We start from the raw sequence: 18,221 nt of genomic DNA, 5'->3' as shown, positions 1-18,221 counted from the left end.
CCATTATGTCTGTATATAAAAATTGAATAAACATGCAAAGGGATAATAAAGGGATAATAACTCTTCGTTTTGGCCAAAAAATGAATTTTCCTGGAGTAAACAACAATTTTCCTATACTTACCAATGGTTAATGAATCCATTTTTACATTCAAAGTTAGTCCCTGTTTTTTTTCTAAAAAGTTTGGTTTTTTGTTAAAATCTCTTAAGAGATTATAACAGCGTAAAGTCATCAATGGAGGTCACATGGTCTGAAGACAAGGTCAGATATCAGAATAATAGCTATAACTGCTGTTTTTGTCGTAAAACAGAATATATTATATTTCTGTGAGTTATTCACAATGTTTTTATTGTGAAATATAGACCTCATGCGAAGAGTTATTATCCCTTTAAAGGTAATTCTCACCCTGACTGAAAATAGGACACTTTAGCCTAACAGCTTCATCAATGGCTTATTTAATAAACATTAGACAGATACATTCTAATTTTAAAAAATGGACAAGTGTTGAGAAATTTGATTTCTCTCCCTGTGAAATCAAAAGTTACTTTGAATGAGTTTACTAGAATTACTAATCAAAAACTAACAAACACACCACTGGATTTCATCCCTGCCTTGCATGACTTCATCAATTTCTTCCTGGCATTTCTGTTGGTGCTCTGGATGATTGGCCAAGAGGTAAATTGTCCAGGATAATCCACTGGCTGTTGTGTCATGACCTAAATTTTAATTTTAAAAAACATCAATTTAAATTGTTACTAATAGCTGTACAGTAATAGAAAAATTCATAATTTAAAATGGATATTGCTGTTTACTACACTTACACCTGATTTTTCTACACTGTATACAATATGTAGTGATGAAGAACTATTTCCAATGGAGTGAATTACTATTTATGATAATAATAATAATATTTGAGTCTAAAATTCAAATTTGTTCTGTAAACTTTATAATACATGAAAAAACAATAAAAAGGCTAGTAAAACAAGGCAGCAAAGCTGTCAAATGTACAGACAAAAAACAGAAAATAAAGATGCAGAAAATAGGTAATTTTGTCAATTTTGATGCAAGAATAAATAATGCTTATAAAAGCACACTAAATCAACACTGAATTTTAATCATGCACAACAGGTAGCATGGTCAATAATAGGAGCGTATCCTATCAGTATTTCTGACAGTATTCCAAGTTATATTTGTTGGTCCATCCTCCATTTTTGATGGTTTTTCAACAGAAAAAAATAGATACCCATCTTCTGGAAGACCCAGAAGACAGTATCAATCCATCCCTGCAATAAGATTAGAGTTTCAGGACCATGAGGGTTCAAATTCACATAATGAAAATCCCAATATGTGAAAAAGATGACAGTGAAAAAAAAAGATATTACATAATGTTTAAAGACATAAAAACCAATACAATTGCTCATGGGGAAATGCAAAAAATGCACAGAGCTTCTGGTGGATGGGAGTTAAAAGTCACATCTTGAAGATGCTAGTGTTTGAAAAATAATTAAAAAAATTAAATAAAACATAACAAAAATTCCAATAAAGCTGCTATTCAAACTTTTAATCTAGCTGTATTAACATGATATGAATAACCCCATTGGGTTTGAGAATAATAAGGCACTGATATTCATCTCTAGCATTAATGTTGGCGTTACACAAAATTTTTTCTTTGTAAACCTATTTGCAAAATTAAACAACATTTACCTGCATAATTATCACTGATTCCTAATTATGTGACACAGTTAAGAGAGCTAAACCTATGGGACTTTATGAGGAAATCTCAAAGTGCTTTAAGTAATCTCATTTAATGGGCACTTGAAAGTTAATAAGGCAAGTGACTTAATAGCCCTGAATTTAGCAAGTGATTAACCAAAGGACAATTACATACTGACCACCATCAATATACAGTAGCACCATATAGCACTCTATAGAACTGAATTGCTTCCAAAACAGAAAACAATCACACTATTTTTCCAACACAAGCTGCACTTCAGTCCTATGAAACTTTTCAGTAAGGCCACACCTTTTTTATTTTTATGGATGACATCTTGCGCGCCCACCAATTTTCATCCGTTCTCTGGAGCAAGGCAGCAAAGCTGTCAAATGTACAGACAAAAAGCAGGAAATAACAATTCTGATGCAAAAGTACATTATGTTAAACTGCAAATTCAACATCAAATTTTAATTATGCTCAACAGGTAATACCAATGTAAGTAAAATGTGAAACAAGCATAAGGCTTCAGGCCCATGGGAGTTCAAGTTCACACTTTGAAAATGTAAAACTTCCAGAAAAAGAAGTCAATTAGACTGCTTTTCCAACTCAGGCTGCATTTTAGTCCTGTATTTCTTTTTTGAAAGTTTGGCAATCATAAGTAACATGGTTTTCCTATAATGGTCATCATGGCAGCAGCACCCAAAATTGTGTTTTCTTCTATTCTGATGCAATATTACATAATGGTTAGCAGCATAATGACCATAATGACAATCAATTTTTAATAACAAAATATATGTATCATGGATTTTCAGAAAATGTGACTAGCCTGGGTCTTCAAGCCTGTGGAACTTCAAAGTCACACCTTGAAAATGCCAATATGTGAAAAATTAAATTTTCACAAAAAAACTGTTTAACTGGCAGATTGCATTGCCTACTGAAGCTGTATTTTAGTCCCATGTTTCTCTCCTGTAAGTTTGAGAGCAGTAAGTGACATGGTTTTTCTTAAAAGGTAATCATGGGAGCAGTGCCCAAAATAGGTTTTTTTCAAATTTTGATACAATATTACATAATGTTTAACAGCATAATGACCATCAATTTTTAATAATAAAATATTGGTATCATGGATATTCAGAAAATGTGACTAGCAAAGGACTTCAGGCCCATGGAACTTCAAAGTCACAACTTGAAAATGCCAAAATGTAAACAAGACAGCACTGTTCTGAAATGTTTTTTTTCCCCATTTATAACAATTTTTAACATAAAACAAAATTAACAGTTTACTGCCATTTTTATATGATCAACTAAGAAAATTGATGAGATGAGAAAAATATCAATAGAGCAGTGTTAAATGTCCAATTTCTTCCATTCTGAGATTCTGAACATAGTGAATGATTGAATCTGACAAACTGCAATGATATGAGTTTATTTCCATATTTGAAACTTTATTACACAATACACGCTAACATGTTTACCATCATTTTTACAAAATCAACTAACAATGTTGTAAAGATGCAGGAAATGTCAAACAAACACTTTCACGTATCTCATTAGTTTAATAATGAGACTGTTAATATGCCTAAAAATTGAATCTGAGGAAATGTGAAAAAACAGCATACCTTCTAAAATAATGGCACGATTATGCCGATTTACGAACTCAACCTGCATTTTAGTCAAATTGACCACTCCTGTGACTTTCATGACAATTGGCCCATCTGTTTTTCTTATATTGTGTTTACAGTGTTGCATATATGCTGAAAAGTGTAAAAAACAGCATAACTAGTAAAATAGTGGCCCGATCATGCCGATTTTCGAACTTGACCTGCGTTTTAGTAAGATTGATTACTCCTGTGAGTTTCATGACAACAGGTCTATCCGTTTTCCTTGAAATGTGTTAACAGTGTTGCATATATGCTGAAAAGTGAAAAAACAGAATAACTACTAAAATAGTGGCCCGATCATGCCAATTTTCGAACTTGACCTGCGTTTTAGTAAGACTGATTACTCCTGTGAGTTTCATGACAACAGGCCTATCGGTTTTCCTTGAAATGTGTTAACAGTGTTGCATATATGCTAAAAAGTGAAAAAACCGCATAAATTCTACAATAATGGCCCGATCATGCTGATTTTCGAACTTGACCTGCCTTTTATGAAAATTAGTCAGCTCTGTAAATATAAAGCCAAAAAGTAAAACTGTCTTCTACTTATGGTGTTAACGCTGAAAGTGCACGGCGACGGCGACGGCGACATGATCGGCGACGACAGACGCAGGTGATGGCAATATGTACAGACACATCTGTATCTGTACATAAAAAACCCACCCCCAACGAAGTCGGTTGTCGCAAATGTCGTTATTGAATTTGCCGGAAAATAAGCTTTCTGCGCATTCTGCGTGATATCACCATGTAGAAATTCGGCGGCTTTGCCGTCAAATTCATCTCTAGGATTACTGTCAAATTACACGACAATTAAAGTCATAAAGAAGATGGTGGCTGTCTTTTTGGATTGGTATGCCATTGATATTGGGCATGGAGATATCACCTTTTTACAATTATACGTAAGCCTTTCGGCGACCAGCAATTATCGCCCGGAAAATTTCAGTGACATTCTGTCCAAAGCAGCACATACCAGGTTTTTTGTAGTGGAAACGGGGTCGACAAGGGCATCGAAGTTTTTGGTGGGCTGAGGGTCTGACAGGCCACCCGGCATCGACCGAAATGACCTTTTATAGATTTCGGCGGCCAGCAATTAACCAGTAAGTGTGTGGAGCAGCACTGTCATGAGCCTTCCCAAAACTTTCATTTACTGGCACAGATGGTAATTCAGCATTTACTGAGAACTACAGGTATTCCATTTCTTAATTACTCATTACATTTTCTGACATAATATGTACCTAGTACTGGTAGATGTTTCAGACACGGTATTTGGCAAAACATTGCATTTAACAGATTTTAACTTATCTTAAGTAAAATCCAAGGATATGTGACATGGTTTTTCCTGTACAATAAAGGGAACTGGAGGAGACAGGATTGTGTCCAAAAAATTCCACATGACAAGGATTTACAGCATCGCGGAAATTATTTTCCCTTGAAGCTTTTTGTCACGCTGTCGATCCATGCAGCATATATTTAAAAAAAAATTGACTACAAATTAAGCAAGATCTTGCACCTTCAAGTTTCCTAACACGTATTCAAATCATGTACCTAGCTATTATTTGTCATTGGAAAAACTGCTTTTTTCTCTGAGCCAATGTCTTCACTACTATTCACCTCCAACTAAAAATGACCACTCAGGTTCACATCTTTCACAACTTGACGTCAAATGATGTCAAACTTCCGGCACAATCCTGTCTCCTCCGGTACCCTCTATTGGCCATCTACATTGACAATGTGTTCATACTACTGAGCCAACTACCTTTTGTTTCAAACACTGTTTGGTTTCAACTGCAATCTAGCTGCTTGCCCTATTTGTAAGGGTGGTAATAATTTTCAATAAGAGACTTCTCATGTATCTCCCAATATTTGCATGACACAGGACCTTGATGCAAAATACAGTGCCACTTTATTGAAAACAAGGTCAGATCCAATCAAGACCATCCTTCTGTTTGACGGTACAGTCATTAAAAACTCATATGTAAGTATTATATTAAATTAAAGATGGAATAAGACATCAAACCTAAGTGCAGGAATGGGTCAAGAAATTATTTAATTGAGTAGGAAAAAAGTGTTCTTTACCCCAGAAAAATTCATTTTGGCAGGAAAATCCCATGGAGAGCAACATTTAGATGGTTAATTAAATTAAGGGACTACCTTCAAATAGGAATGTATCCACTTCAGCTCGGATGTCTTCATCTGATAATCCATTACCATCAGAATCCTAAATATGTAAAATAAAAAATATATAAAACAAGGCACAAAAATGTTAAATATACAGTTAGCAGACACAATAAGAAAATGTTAACAGTCACACATTTAAAACACCCTCAAGAATAAAAAGAAAATTTCAAAAACTGCATAATTTCAAGAAGAAGAATCTAATCAGGTTTAGTTTTCCACCTAAAACTATATTTTAGTCCTACTAAATATTGTGAGAATAGGTACATGTAAGTAACACAGTTTTCTCTCCCATGCTGTTTACAGTAGGAGTGCAGGAATGCACAAGTTTTTGTCTATTTTGATGCAATATTAAAAGCACACAATTACTACCAATTTACAATTAATATGCAAAACTGTTAATGCAGACTTTCTGAAAAAAAAAGGCTTTTGTCAATTTTGAGGCAATGTTAAAAACACATAATTACTACTAAATTTTAATAAATTTGTAAAACTGTTTGTGTGGACTTTCTGAGACTGTCACTGGCAGAGGGCTTTAGGCCTAGGAGTTGAATGTTACACCTTCAAGTTGATAATATCAATGCATGAAAATTGAAAAATTCACACAAAGACCAAACACATACATGTACATGTGCACATATTAATTTTAATTAAAAATTATGTAAGTTATAAAACCTAGCAAGATATAATAAACGGAAAATTCCAAAAATATATTGAAAAATATGTGATGAAAATTCTGTACAAACATGACATGTACTCTAGTCCAGATAGTAAGGCCAGCTTTAATGAAGAGAGCTCACTTGAAACTATAATTACAACGCTTACAAGCTGCATATGTTTCATTTCATTCAACTTTGTAATCTTCTGAACATTTTAATAGATTTCAGATTTTGACTTTGAAAATAATACATATTATCATAAAACAACAGTTACAAAGTTTTCAATCTGACCTTGAAGCATAAGTTTAAGGTCAGATGTGAATTTTTTGACATGGCTTTCCATTCAACTTTAGTGGTAACTATGAATCTTTCTGTTATGGTTTTACTGTAATCTAGCTTTAAAAACTGATAAAATGTTAGCAAGGATTTAAATGGCATAATGCTTGCTGAATTAAGACTGTTTTAGGAAGTGAAAAATGCATCATTTTCACATGGAAAGAAATAATGCTTTAGATAAATTAATATTTACTAGCCTAATGGGTCCTTTAGGGATTTGGCAAGCAACAATGCATACCACTCTAGAAGAGACCTATAGAAAGATTCCATTTCCCTGACAATGACACAGTTTGGTCAGTGCAAACATATAAGAACATTGTCTGAAAGTGTGATTTCTGAGTGGGGCAATAAATACCCTATTCCTATACTTAGATCGGTCTACCAGGATCAACCCATCTTCGAGGGGATTTTCGTTAAACTGCTAAAGTGGCTTAGATGTCTGGCATGCCTACTGAAGCTGCTAAACACTGAAGCTGCTAAACAATAGTTAATTACCCCCAAAAAAGCTTTAGCCAGACATCAGAGCCACTTATGCTGAACCAAGATAAAGAGCAGCAAAACTTGGTAGTCCAGAAGCATGGTTTAACCACTTCTACCATTTGTGTGGGATCCCTCCTGAAGGTGACCAGCACTTAGATAAAGAAATTAAAACTTATGAAAGCCTCTCAGGGAAGCAGTGCTTGACATACCTGAACATTTGAAAAACGCGGATCAAATGGTTTTCTACATAATGTGTCATCTGTATTGCATGAGTATAATAAAATAAAGTAAAACTTCACGAAAAATAATTCCATCAGGCTGGTTTTCTGTCTTGACCAGTATTTTATTAATATTCATGAGATCTGCAGGTTTGAAGACAGAAGGTCAAATGGTTTTCTGCTAATCTCTGAAGGTGCACAGTGACGATAGACAAAGGTGATGCCTATATGTACAGAAAGATTGTGTCTGTACATAAAAAAGAAAATTAGAATAAAAACTAAAAACTATGATGACATTAATATTCAATGACTTAAAAACACTTAATTTTACAAACATAAAGCCAATCAATTATCCTAACATAAGTATTCTCAAAATTGATACATGTGGCATAAACTGGCATAAAACACTGAAAACTGCTTAATTTGCATTACAAGCTACAACAAATAAAATTTGATGATCTGAATTTGAAAGACAAACCTTGGCAGTCAATAAAATATCCAAGAAATCCAAGCGTTTTTTATTAAGGAAAAGGCCACCACTGGCTTCCTAAAATAAAGTAGCACCTGGTGATAGTCTTAAATCACTTGTTGACACAAAAATAAACACTGTGGAATTTTGTACTAATAAATCAAAACATACAAGTACATTAAATGGGTGCAAGTGTTGAGATGCTTCAGTAACTGATTACTACTTAAATTCTCTATCACTGTTTTTTTCCTTTCTTTTTATTTTTCAATCAATAAAAGAAGGATTATCCTTGTACTGACCTTAATTTAGTCAATGTTTATTTAGAATTATGCCTATTATGATCTTACTAATTCTTTTTTTCTTTTTGCAATGACATGGTTTGCCTCCCTATGAACTATGTCACAGCTCTCTTGAAACCGCCTTCCTCTAGATGTAAGCATGTATAGCTTGGGATACAGGATAAACAGAGGATTTGTACTAAAAGTAATAAATAAAAAATATAAATAAAACCTGGTGTATGTTTTTCCATATTAAATAAGAATGGGGAGAGAGAATGCTGAAAATCCCTTCCCTAAAATTTCTTCCTTTTCATAAAAATAAACAAGGCAGCAAATGTCAATTGAAATGTACTGACGGAAAGCAGAAAATAATGTTACAGTAATCTTTTCAATGGGCAAAAATTATCAAACAATCAGATACCTAATTAATAATCATAAAAATATTATTTCTATATAGCATATTTTATGTGCTTTTGCCGAGTTGGAAAAAAGCTATAGAGAAGCCTGCTGTTTTATTTTGTTGCTGCCATTCATCAGGAATGTTCTCAATCTTAATTTAAAAATACAGCACATGTATCTGTAAAATTCACAATTTCCCCCCATTGAAGAGATCAAGTTATCACCATAACAATACAATAAATAAATCATTTTGTAAATTTGATGCATTATTACATAATGCGTAACAGCAAAACCAACATAAAATTTTAATTATGCAAAGCAGGTAATATGGATATTAAGAATATTAAGTAATCAGCATATGGCTTCAGGCCCATGAGAGTTAAAATCCATACACTGAAAAAGCCAGAATGACAAAAATGAAAATTTCACAAAACATACATATTTTCAAGAAAAATAATCCAACCGAGTTGGGTTTTTAATCTAGGCTGCATGTCACTCCTAGGAATCAGTTTTTAATAATTTTCTATAGATTATCTTCAATTTTCCATAGGTTATATGAGCATTCAGAAAATGTGTATAGCAGTGGGATTTAGTCCCATGGGGTTTTAAAGTCGCACATTCAAAATGCTAACATGTGAAAGATGAACACTTCACAAAAAAATAAAATAATTATAATAATAAACTGTATAACTTTGGGAACAATAATCTAATTTGGGTGTTTATTCCAACTAAAGCTACATTTCAATCCCAAGAATCATTCTTGAAGTTTGACAATAGTGAGATAGCATTCCTTTCAGACTGCTTACAGTGGCGGAAATAAATAAAGGGAAATTGTGAACTGTCGTCCATTTCAATCTCAGGTAATGTTAGCAAATGTTGTACACAGCAAGAGACCATTCCCACATTCCCCCTGGGGAGTCTCATTAGATTGCTGTCAGCTTAGCCGGCTTAAATGTCTGTCCCGCCTACTAAAAGCTGTAAGGGGGTAATTAACTTTTGTGCGCGCTCTGCTCCAGAGAGCTGACAGCAATTTAGTGTGAACCCCCAGGGAATTAGGTTGATCCAGATGGACCGATCTAAATCTGTGGGAACCCAGTCTAAGATTTAAAAAGGGAGATAAAACATGCTTGAAACACGTGTTTAGCATAAATTGCTGCTTATCTTAGGTGACACTTTGGGTGCCATATAGTCCAGGAAATTGGTGAAAAATTGTGCATTTTTTACCTACAAGCATGAAATTTGGCACACCTATGGACAATAAAATTCTAAGCAAATTTGGATATATGGGCATGTCCGAAAATTCCAAAATGGCCGTCAAATCCAATATGGCCACCAAAATACCTATTCAAATTAAAACTTCAAGTACATAGTCTTCTAATGACTTAAAATATCATATAAAGGTTAGAAAACACCATGGTATGAATCCTTCAGGTGTGTTAAATCCAAAATGGCCGCCAAAAGTAAAAAAAGCAGACCATTTATTCAAGATATCCATTTGAATGGGGAATTCATCAAGCACTTAAAACTACAAACATAAAATTTGGCAGGTTTGTGGAAAATGAAATTCTGAGCAAGTTTGGATGTATGGGCATATCCGAAAATTTAAAAATGGCCTTCAAATCCAATATGGCCTCCAAAAATATGGCTTCTAATTTAAACTTCAAGTACATAGTCTTTTAAGGGCGTAAATATCATACAAAGGTTAAAAAACACCACGGTATGAATTCAGAATCAATATTTGCTTTTTTAGGTGTATTAAATCCAAAATGGCCGCCAATAGTAAAAAGCAATCTACTAATCCAAGATATCCAGCAGAGTGGTTAATTCATCAAAAACTACAAGCATGGCATTTGGTACAGTTGTAAAACAGGATTCCAAGCACTTTTGGATGTATGAGCATGTCTAAAAATTTCAATATATGGCCCCCAAATCCAATATAGCTGACACAAATACCCGTTCAAATTAAAACTTCAAGTATATATAATCCTATAATAACTTAAGATAACATTTTATGGTTAGACAAGACTATGGTATGCATGAAGTATCAATATTTGATTCTTTAAGTGTATAGAAATCCAAAATGGCCTCCAAAAATAAGAAGAACAGGCCACTCACAGCAGCAGTATGGTGAATTCATCATGCACTTAAAACTACAAGCATGAAAATTGGCTCAATTGTACAGAACAGGATTCTAAGCAATTTGTTATATAGGGACATGTCTGAATATTCTAATATGGCCACTAAAACCCTTTTAAAGTAAAAAAAGACTACTATATAATCTGACTGACAACAGTCTTTACTCTTTTTTGGTTTTTCGCTCCTTTAGTTACATTTAGACCCAAATGACCATAAAAAAATGGAACAGGACTCCTTTTGGTCTAGTTGTGACACCACATGCAGCAATTCTATAAATGTCAAGGATATGAAAATGTCAAGGTATTTTCACAAATAAGTTTCAAATTAACAAAAGTTATTTTATCAAGTAAGTGTTTTATGGGCGGTCAACCTTTTACTTTAGAAAATGGACAATATCTCAACAGAGGATAACAGCTAGCTACACCGAAATTTCTACTTATTTGGTTAAATAATTTTCATTCATTAATGTGTGCCTAGCTTTACTAGTAGTTGTGTTTCCCTCAGCTTTCCCAGTATTTCCTTAAAGCTAAAGCTTCTACATGTAATCCACTTTCCCCAACAAAATACCAAGAGGCATTGGTCGTTTTTAACACCAGAAAGCATCAGTTTACATGCATGAGGGTCAATAGGAATATGAAAGTGTGGTAGGGCATAGTAGTAGATGTAGGTTACTAGTGTGAACCCTTATAGGACCAGTCTTCCAATGCTTCTGACTCAGTTTACATGCATGACGGTCCATAGGAACATGTAAGTGTGGAAGGGCATACTCTTAGATGTAGGTTACTAGTGTGAACCCTTATAGCACCAGTCTTCCAATGCTTCTGACTCCCCTCACCACAGTTAGCAACTGCACACATAACTACAAACAGATGTGTTAGGAGCTACCTGGTAGATTTGTAAGCTGGGTAAGTGAATACTCCTCATGGCTTCATTCTGGATTGTCCCACAGAGACAATGATGCCGGAAATCTCATGAATTTTTACCTTTCAAAGTCCATATTGCACTAATTTCTTGGTGTAATCCTCAGAATACATCGTTTTTTGAAGTTTTGTATGTATTAACTGTCTGGAGGATTCTTTTATTCTTTTATTTTCATGTTCAGTTTTTTGAAAGTGTAAGTTTGTAACTAAACAAGTTGCCAAATGATCAAATGAAAACCAAAGTTTGGCGCCTATAGATCAGTGCTTCTTTTTTTAGTGCACGAAGTGTGAAGTCTGCAATGCAACTCTTGGATACAGCACGTATCAACACCTGCCCTCTGTTTGGGGTACAGGTATTTCTTTGCTCATAAATTTTCACTAAATTCTCGGTAGCCATTACTGCGAATGTACTAAAGCCAATTTTTTAAATAAGAAGCTTTTCTAATTTATTTTTGAAGCACAAGATAACATCATAACATTATCGAGTGCAAATGTGCCCTGCTTTTAGTACTTTACCAATGAAAAACACCAAATTGTTGAGACCTGTATGTTTGATTAGCTGTCATTTTTGTTATATTTATGAGCATTTGATGAAGCGCCATGCACTGATCTAGCTGAAGAATCATAACCAACACAAAATTGGTACACCCCAAGTTTTTTATATTTGCCTCTTTAAGGCTAAGTTATTCTGGTGTTTCTTTCACATTTTATGGATTTTGCACGATACTTTTTTTCTTAGAAAGGGGGAGTCACTCATGAGTGCCATATAAGAAGATTGCTAACTGGGAATTGATCTAAATGAGAATCCAGAGCAAAAAGTCAAACTACTTATGTTGGTTTATCAAAAGAAGGACTTTTTTCAGTATATAATAAATGTATCATGCTTGATGGTTTTTTAAAAACTCTGTAGAATAGCTCCTGCACAGGTAGGAATATGCTGATTATACAGGTAGTTTGCAAAGCCAACATGCCTATTCCCGAGTGATTACAATTCAATAGTTGTGGTCTGCTGACTTTTGGAGGCCATTTTGGAATTTTAAAACCTTAAGTGGCAGATACTGATACTTCATACATACAATGGTATTTTCTAACCATTAAATGATATTTTTATAAAAGACTATACAAATAACTTTCACCTTGAAAGGGTATTTTGGGGGCAATATTGAAATTGGCTGCCATATTGGAATTTTCAGACATGCCCCTATATCCAACGTTGCTTAGAATCATGTTCTACATAACTGTGCCAATTTTTATGCTTGTAATTGTAAGTGCTTGTGATTTTACAAAACTGCTGCATATTTTGCGTAAGTAAACTGCTTATTTTACTTTTGGAGGCCATTTTGGAATTCTATACACCTGTAGAAGCGGATATTGATAATTCATTCATAGCATGATATTTTCCAGCTATAAAATGATATTCTAAACCATTTTAAGACTATATATTAGATGTTTTAATTTAAAAGAGTATTTGTGGCGGCCATATTGGATTTGGCGGCCATACTGGAATTTTCAGACATGCCCATATATCCAAAAAAGCGTAGAATTCCATTATCTACAACTGTGGCAAATTTCATGCTTGTAGGTAAAAAACGCACAATTCACCCTTTTTTCTGCACCAATTTCTTGGACTAATATATATATGCAAATAAAAAGCAAAACCAGCACAGTCATTGGAAAAATGTCTAAAGCAACCTTATTTTCGAAAATGACCTGTATTTTATAAATATTCGCCAGATCTGTAAAATTATAGACAATTACAGACAAAAGGTTGCACCATGATGACGGCAAGGACGGATGAAGGTAGGGCCTGTGTAGGTATAGACATCAAAAGAGGAAATCTGCCAAGAGGAAGATCCCTATTCCTGACAAAGGGGAAGAGTGTGCTCTGCTTTTGACAGAAAGTATGAATCAATGTATTTCTCTCTCTTGGTGTTCGCTAATTTTTCATATTATAATATCTAAAATAAAGCAATTCCTATCTAACTGAAAATGTAGTTTGTTATAAATCAAATCATCATGCACAACTGACAGGGCCAGATTGGATGCTGTCTTCTGGGCCTTCTGGAAAAGTGCGATAGTGTTACGAATATTCGTGGGATTTGGCTGGAATCATGAGATTTTGCCAATTTTCTGGTCTAATTAGACACGCTCTACGATTCAGTTATGATACAGGTGCGATAGTGTTACGAATATTGGGATTCGGCTGGAATTGCATGAATATTGTCCAGAAATTCACTACGATTTTTTGGAATCGGGAGTTTGTGGCCAAAATTTTGAACAGCTCAAATTTTTTGCCACGAATTCCCGATTGATCAAGAATTGCAAGAACTGACTACGATTATATACGAATCTGTTAAGAACTTCACGAACTGATTATGATTCAACCTTGAATCCTAAAATTTTCAATTCATGGCCATTCGTGGGATTCCTGGTCTGTGTGAAATAGGGGCATCAAAGTTTTTGCCACCAATTCCTGTTGGTCAAGAAGTGCAAGAACTGACTACGAATATATACGAATCTGTTAAGAACTTCACAAACTGATTACAATTCAACCAGGAATCCTGAAATTTGTCAATTCATGGCCATTCGTGGGATTCTTGGTCTATGTGAAATAGGGGCATTACAAACATATACATTTTTCTACAGTCACATGAAACAATAATATACTTACAATCTTCTTGGCACATCATGACACATATCGAACACAGCTTGAATGTATGGATGCCTTTTCCTAGAAGAGATATTAAAAGCATGACCTTAGTCATTGTACATCAACACATCACATGAACTTTAAGCCAAACAATTGGTTAAAAATATACCAGTAATTAAAAATCAGTTCAAAACTTCAATTCAAAAGTTGTGAACTGTTGAAGTCATTAAACTTTTTAAATAATACACACACACACACATCTCAAAAATTTGCTGCAATTTTTTCATTTGAAAGCTCCCTTTTCCTATATGTAGATCTGGATGGTTTATTACCATCAGGTCTTGCAGCAGCACTTGCAACTTCACCTGACTCAGCTTGGGCAACCTCTGGATTCAGAACATGCATAATTGATATGGCGTCAGGTAATTACTGTTTCCATACTCTTTCATCTTCTTTCCCCATATTTCTCAGCAACTAATACTTCAAATCTCAAATTCATATGGCTCCACTAAGTCTTTCCTTGTTGTTTTCGCTTTTGCTGATTTCAGAAATGAATGAAATGACACGTTGTCTGCAGAACTGCTTGTAAATCGGTATGCTGCACAGAAGTACCCTGTTTCCTTTTGGACTCCTCCTTTTTAGTGAAAACAAAGGAAAACCTGTTGCACACAAATGTACTCACATTCTGTAAAAGCTAGGTTGGACAGAGAGCATGGTCACGGGACAACCTTTCCTATATATGTCATTTCCACTTTTGCCTTGTATTCGAGGCCCAACGTATTTGTATTTGAAGTAAGGATAAGCATATAATGCTGTGGTTGGGCCAACGTTGGGCCAATGTAATACTGCCATATGCTAACAAGCCAACCATTCACCAACGTTGGCCCAAAGTGTGCAAGCTATCTGGGATACTACAAGCTTTGCTTCCAGTTACACCCCCATTGTTTGCCATCCTCCCCTTTCTATTGTCCAGAAGAGGGGTGGATGGCGAAACTCTGCGAGGGGGCAGCACACTACCTAGGCTGAGGCTGCACGACTGTGCAGGGACTTTCTATTTTGGGCTGTATAGCCATTTCTAAGCTCTCATCTTACCCAGTCGACTGCACATTGGCATCAAAAGAGAAGGCACACTTCAAAATGATATCCAAAGTCAACAAACTGATATGATGAAAGACATCCAAAGGTTCATTTCTCTCTGCCATTCCAGAAAGCTTGGTCTGCAACAACAAAAATTTATAAGAAGAGTGGTGATCAAAGAAACTATGCTTGTAATCAAATTCTTTGTGAAAAAATACATGTATATACTTTTTATGACAAAAAAAAAAAAAAAAATGCCACACAGAAATGCCACAAAAAATGGGCCAATACGTGAGAGAAAAAAAAAAGAGCCTCACCAGGAACATATCCGATGCCTCATTGTAAATAACCATGTATGTTCTGAGGATGTCAAAATGGAATGCAGGGGTGAGAAGCCGCCTTTGTCTCATCCATTTTTTCCCCTTGGCAAGAAGCAAGCCATCACCTATTAAAATGCAACAAAAATATGTTACTTCCAATGAATATTGACATGAATACAAAAGAGGACCAGGTTTTGTACCACCAATACAATTAAGTGTACTCAAGTTCAATAGTAATGAATAACTATAGGGGTGAATCTCTTCTGGATTAGGAAATGTGAGGGCTAGAAAATTTGAAAAATCCATGGTATAGTGGAAAGTAGATAAAAGGTCTAATTCGGCTTCATGAGCCTAACCCCTTTCATCTGGCCTATAAACTTGGAAATACTTAGACTGCGCTCCCATCCCTAGATTGATCCATTCTCTAACATCAGTTGACTGTTAAACCTTAGGCTTAAAGTGTGATTGAGCATGATTTATAATAAAATGTATCTTTAAAAATATTAATTTGTCCTCGTTTCCCACCCTTTATGAGGGACAGTACTATACCCTTTATGTTCACTTACTTTTACATTACATTATATATATTAGGCTGGATTGAAATTTCACTTTTTAAAACAGCCAAGGTCAAGTAAAATCTGACTATAAGCAAGATTAAAATCTGACTAGATAAGGTTGACTTTCAATATATGGAAGAAATATGAAGTTAGTAAATATCATCATAAAAATACTAAAAATACATTTACTGTGTTTTTATCTTTTTTTGTGAAAATTAACTAGCAAAGTCAAGATTATACTAGTAGGAGCCATGTTTAATTTACCACAACCCTAGATTTCATGACTGTTTTTGATACATCCTGATAATAATCTTTTTTAATGGCGGGCATAGCATTGCAAAAGTTGTGATTTAGTGAATGAGTTTAAAGGGTTGATTAGGCTTTTTTCTATTAGATGTTGTTAAACTTATTTTGCCCTTGACTTATTCTCATACTTTGAGAGAGATAAACACCATAGTTTGTTAGAACAATACAATTTATAACTAGCTTTACATAATGTTATTGATTTGTTTGTTGGACTAATTTGGCTGAATTTCTCTCTGGCCTGTGACATACCGGTAAATACCCACTATAGCTCACAATATTAATCATAGTGTACTTGCCACTTATATATCATAATAATTAAAATTTTATATAAGCACTGATTATTTCTAATTGATGGATATAAAGTAAAATGTGTATTGAAGTATTTTGTTTGTGTAATTGTCACTGGCTTTGCATATACATGTATCTTGTATTGGTACATATTAAATAATCAAATGATAAGGTTATTACTCTAAAATAGCATACTCGATAAAATTAAAAGCTTGTTGTATACTCAACTCACAGCTTAAAATTTCTAAGTTTCCTGTACACTTGTCGCACACTCCTGATGAAAAATTTGAGTTTTCTGCACACTTCTGGCAAACTCCTGATCAAATTGTAAGTTTATTGCAAGCTTTCTGCACACATCTGTTGAAAAACCAAGTCTCTCGCACATTTTCTGCACACACATGACAGAAAAATTACATTTTCTGCACACTTGTTGCGTACTCTTGATCAAATTTTAACATTATCGCACACTCTCCGCGTGCTTCTATTGAAATACCAAGTCTCTTGCATACTTTCTGCACACTATCTGTACTTATGGAAGTGTGCAGTAGGTGTGCAACAAGAAATCATTTTTATCGCACACTTCTGCACACTCCCCAAAGCTGTCTACTGCACACTCTAGAGTGTGCCGCACATGTGCAGTACATTTGCAGCACATGTGCTGCACACTTTTCATTTTGCTAAGGGTAGCCAGTGTATGACTTCCTATTCAAGTTCAACAGCAACTTTGGATGTATCTCTGCCGGTTTTTGAGATATTAGGGATAGAAAATTTGCAAAGTGCAGTTTATCATGCTGGTGGTACAATAATGCATTTCAGCAAAAAAAAAAAAAAAAGTTTACAGGAAAGAACATTGCATGGTTCAACTATTGGGCCTATGGGAGTGGCGACTCAACTACAATTAATAGTTGAACCAGTGTCACTAGCATGATTTTCACCAGGGTTTCCATTTGAAAAGAAAGACTTAATTTATCACTTACCTAACCATGGTCGCAGGGTCTCATATACTCTCCCTTTGGGTTCATAACCTTTAAGGACCACTTTTGCAGTGTCAGGATGGCATAATGTCAAAGCACCGAAGAATGGCCCATTCCACTGTACAAAAAAATACTTGTTTTTCTCAGCCTTGGCCAGTCTTCCCCTCATAAAATCTTCATTCAGCACACCTTTAAACTAGAAAGGTAAAACGATGAATATCAAGGTCTTCATACATCTAACCATTCTGACTTTACCTATGTCTGCAACAAATTCTTGGCAAAAGCTCTAGGCCTACAGTCATGAGATCTCTATTAGAGGAGAAACATAAACCATTGCCATTACCAATACATGCCTGACGTGTGTGTGTGTGTGTGTGTGTGGGGGGGGGGGGGGAGGGGGGAGAAAGCAGGTGCTGGTACATACTGTATGCCAACATTTAATGCAACAACTAACTGACCATTCTCTGACGTGTGTGTACAGTCTGATGACATAATTATAGGGCAAAACACAATGGCATGAGGTGACTTCAAGACAGTGCTATGTGCGCAAATATACAAATCAATCCCTGCTTGTCCATCAGAGACGGCTTCTCACCCTGTTCATGCTCGACG

General features: G+C 34.9%; 1 protein-coding gene across 5 annotated transcripts in view; it reads right to left on the bottom strand.

Annotated features, from left to right (window-relative positions):
* LOC106178004 (ultra-long-chain fatty acid omega-hydroxylase) overlaps nucleotides 1–18,221 on the bottom strand; it is a 50,501-nt gene that overhangs the window by 22,528 nt on the left and 9,752 nt on the right. For all 5 annotated transcript variants that reach the window (XM_087014749.1, XM_087014746.1, XM_087014747.1 and 2 more), the window contains 8 exons: nucleotides 17,613–17,805; nucleotides 15,482–15,609; nucleotides 15,180–15,304; nucleotides 14,109–14,168; nucleotides 8,052–8,181; nucleotides 7,714–7,782; nucleotides 5,519–5,585; nucleotides 591–714 (listed from right to left, as the gene is read on the bottom strand). In XM_087014749.1, the coding sequence (XP_086870875.1) occupies nucleotides 591–714; nucleotides 5,519–5,585; nucleotides 7,714–7,782; nucleotides 8,052–8,181; nucleotides 14,109–14,168; nucleotides 15,180–15,304; nucleotides 15,482–15,609; nucleotides 17,613–17,778 (869 nt within the window). In that variant the 5' untranslated portion in view covers nucleotides 17,779–17,805. The remainder of the gene's footprint in view (nucleotides 1–590; nucleotides 715–5,518; nucleotides 5,586–7,713; nucleotides 7,783–8,051; nucleotides 8,182–14,108; nucleotides 14,169–15,179; nucleotides 15,305–15,481; nucleotides 15,610–17,612; nucleotides 17,806–18,221) is intronic.

This window comes from Lingula anatina, chromosome 6 (assembly GCF_051362555.1).
Source record: "Lingula anatina isolate TDL-2025a chromosome 6, LinAna3.0, whole genome shotgun sequence".
Classification (NCBI taxonomy): domain Eukaryota; kingdom Metazoa; phylum Brachiopoda; class Lingulata; order Lingulida; family Lingulidae; genus Lingula; species Lingula anatina.
The sequence above is the reverse complement of the archived record's forward strand: the minus strand, read 5'-3'. Positions and strand labels throughout refer to the sequence as shown.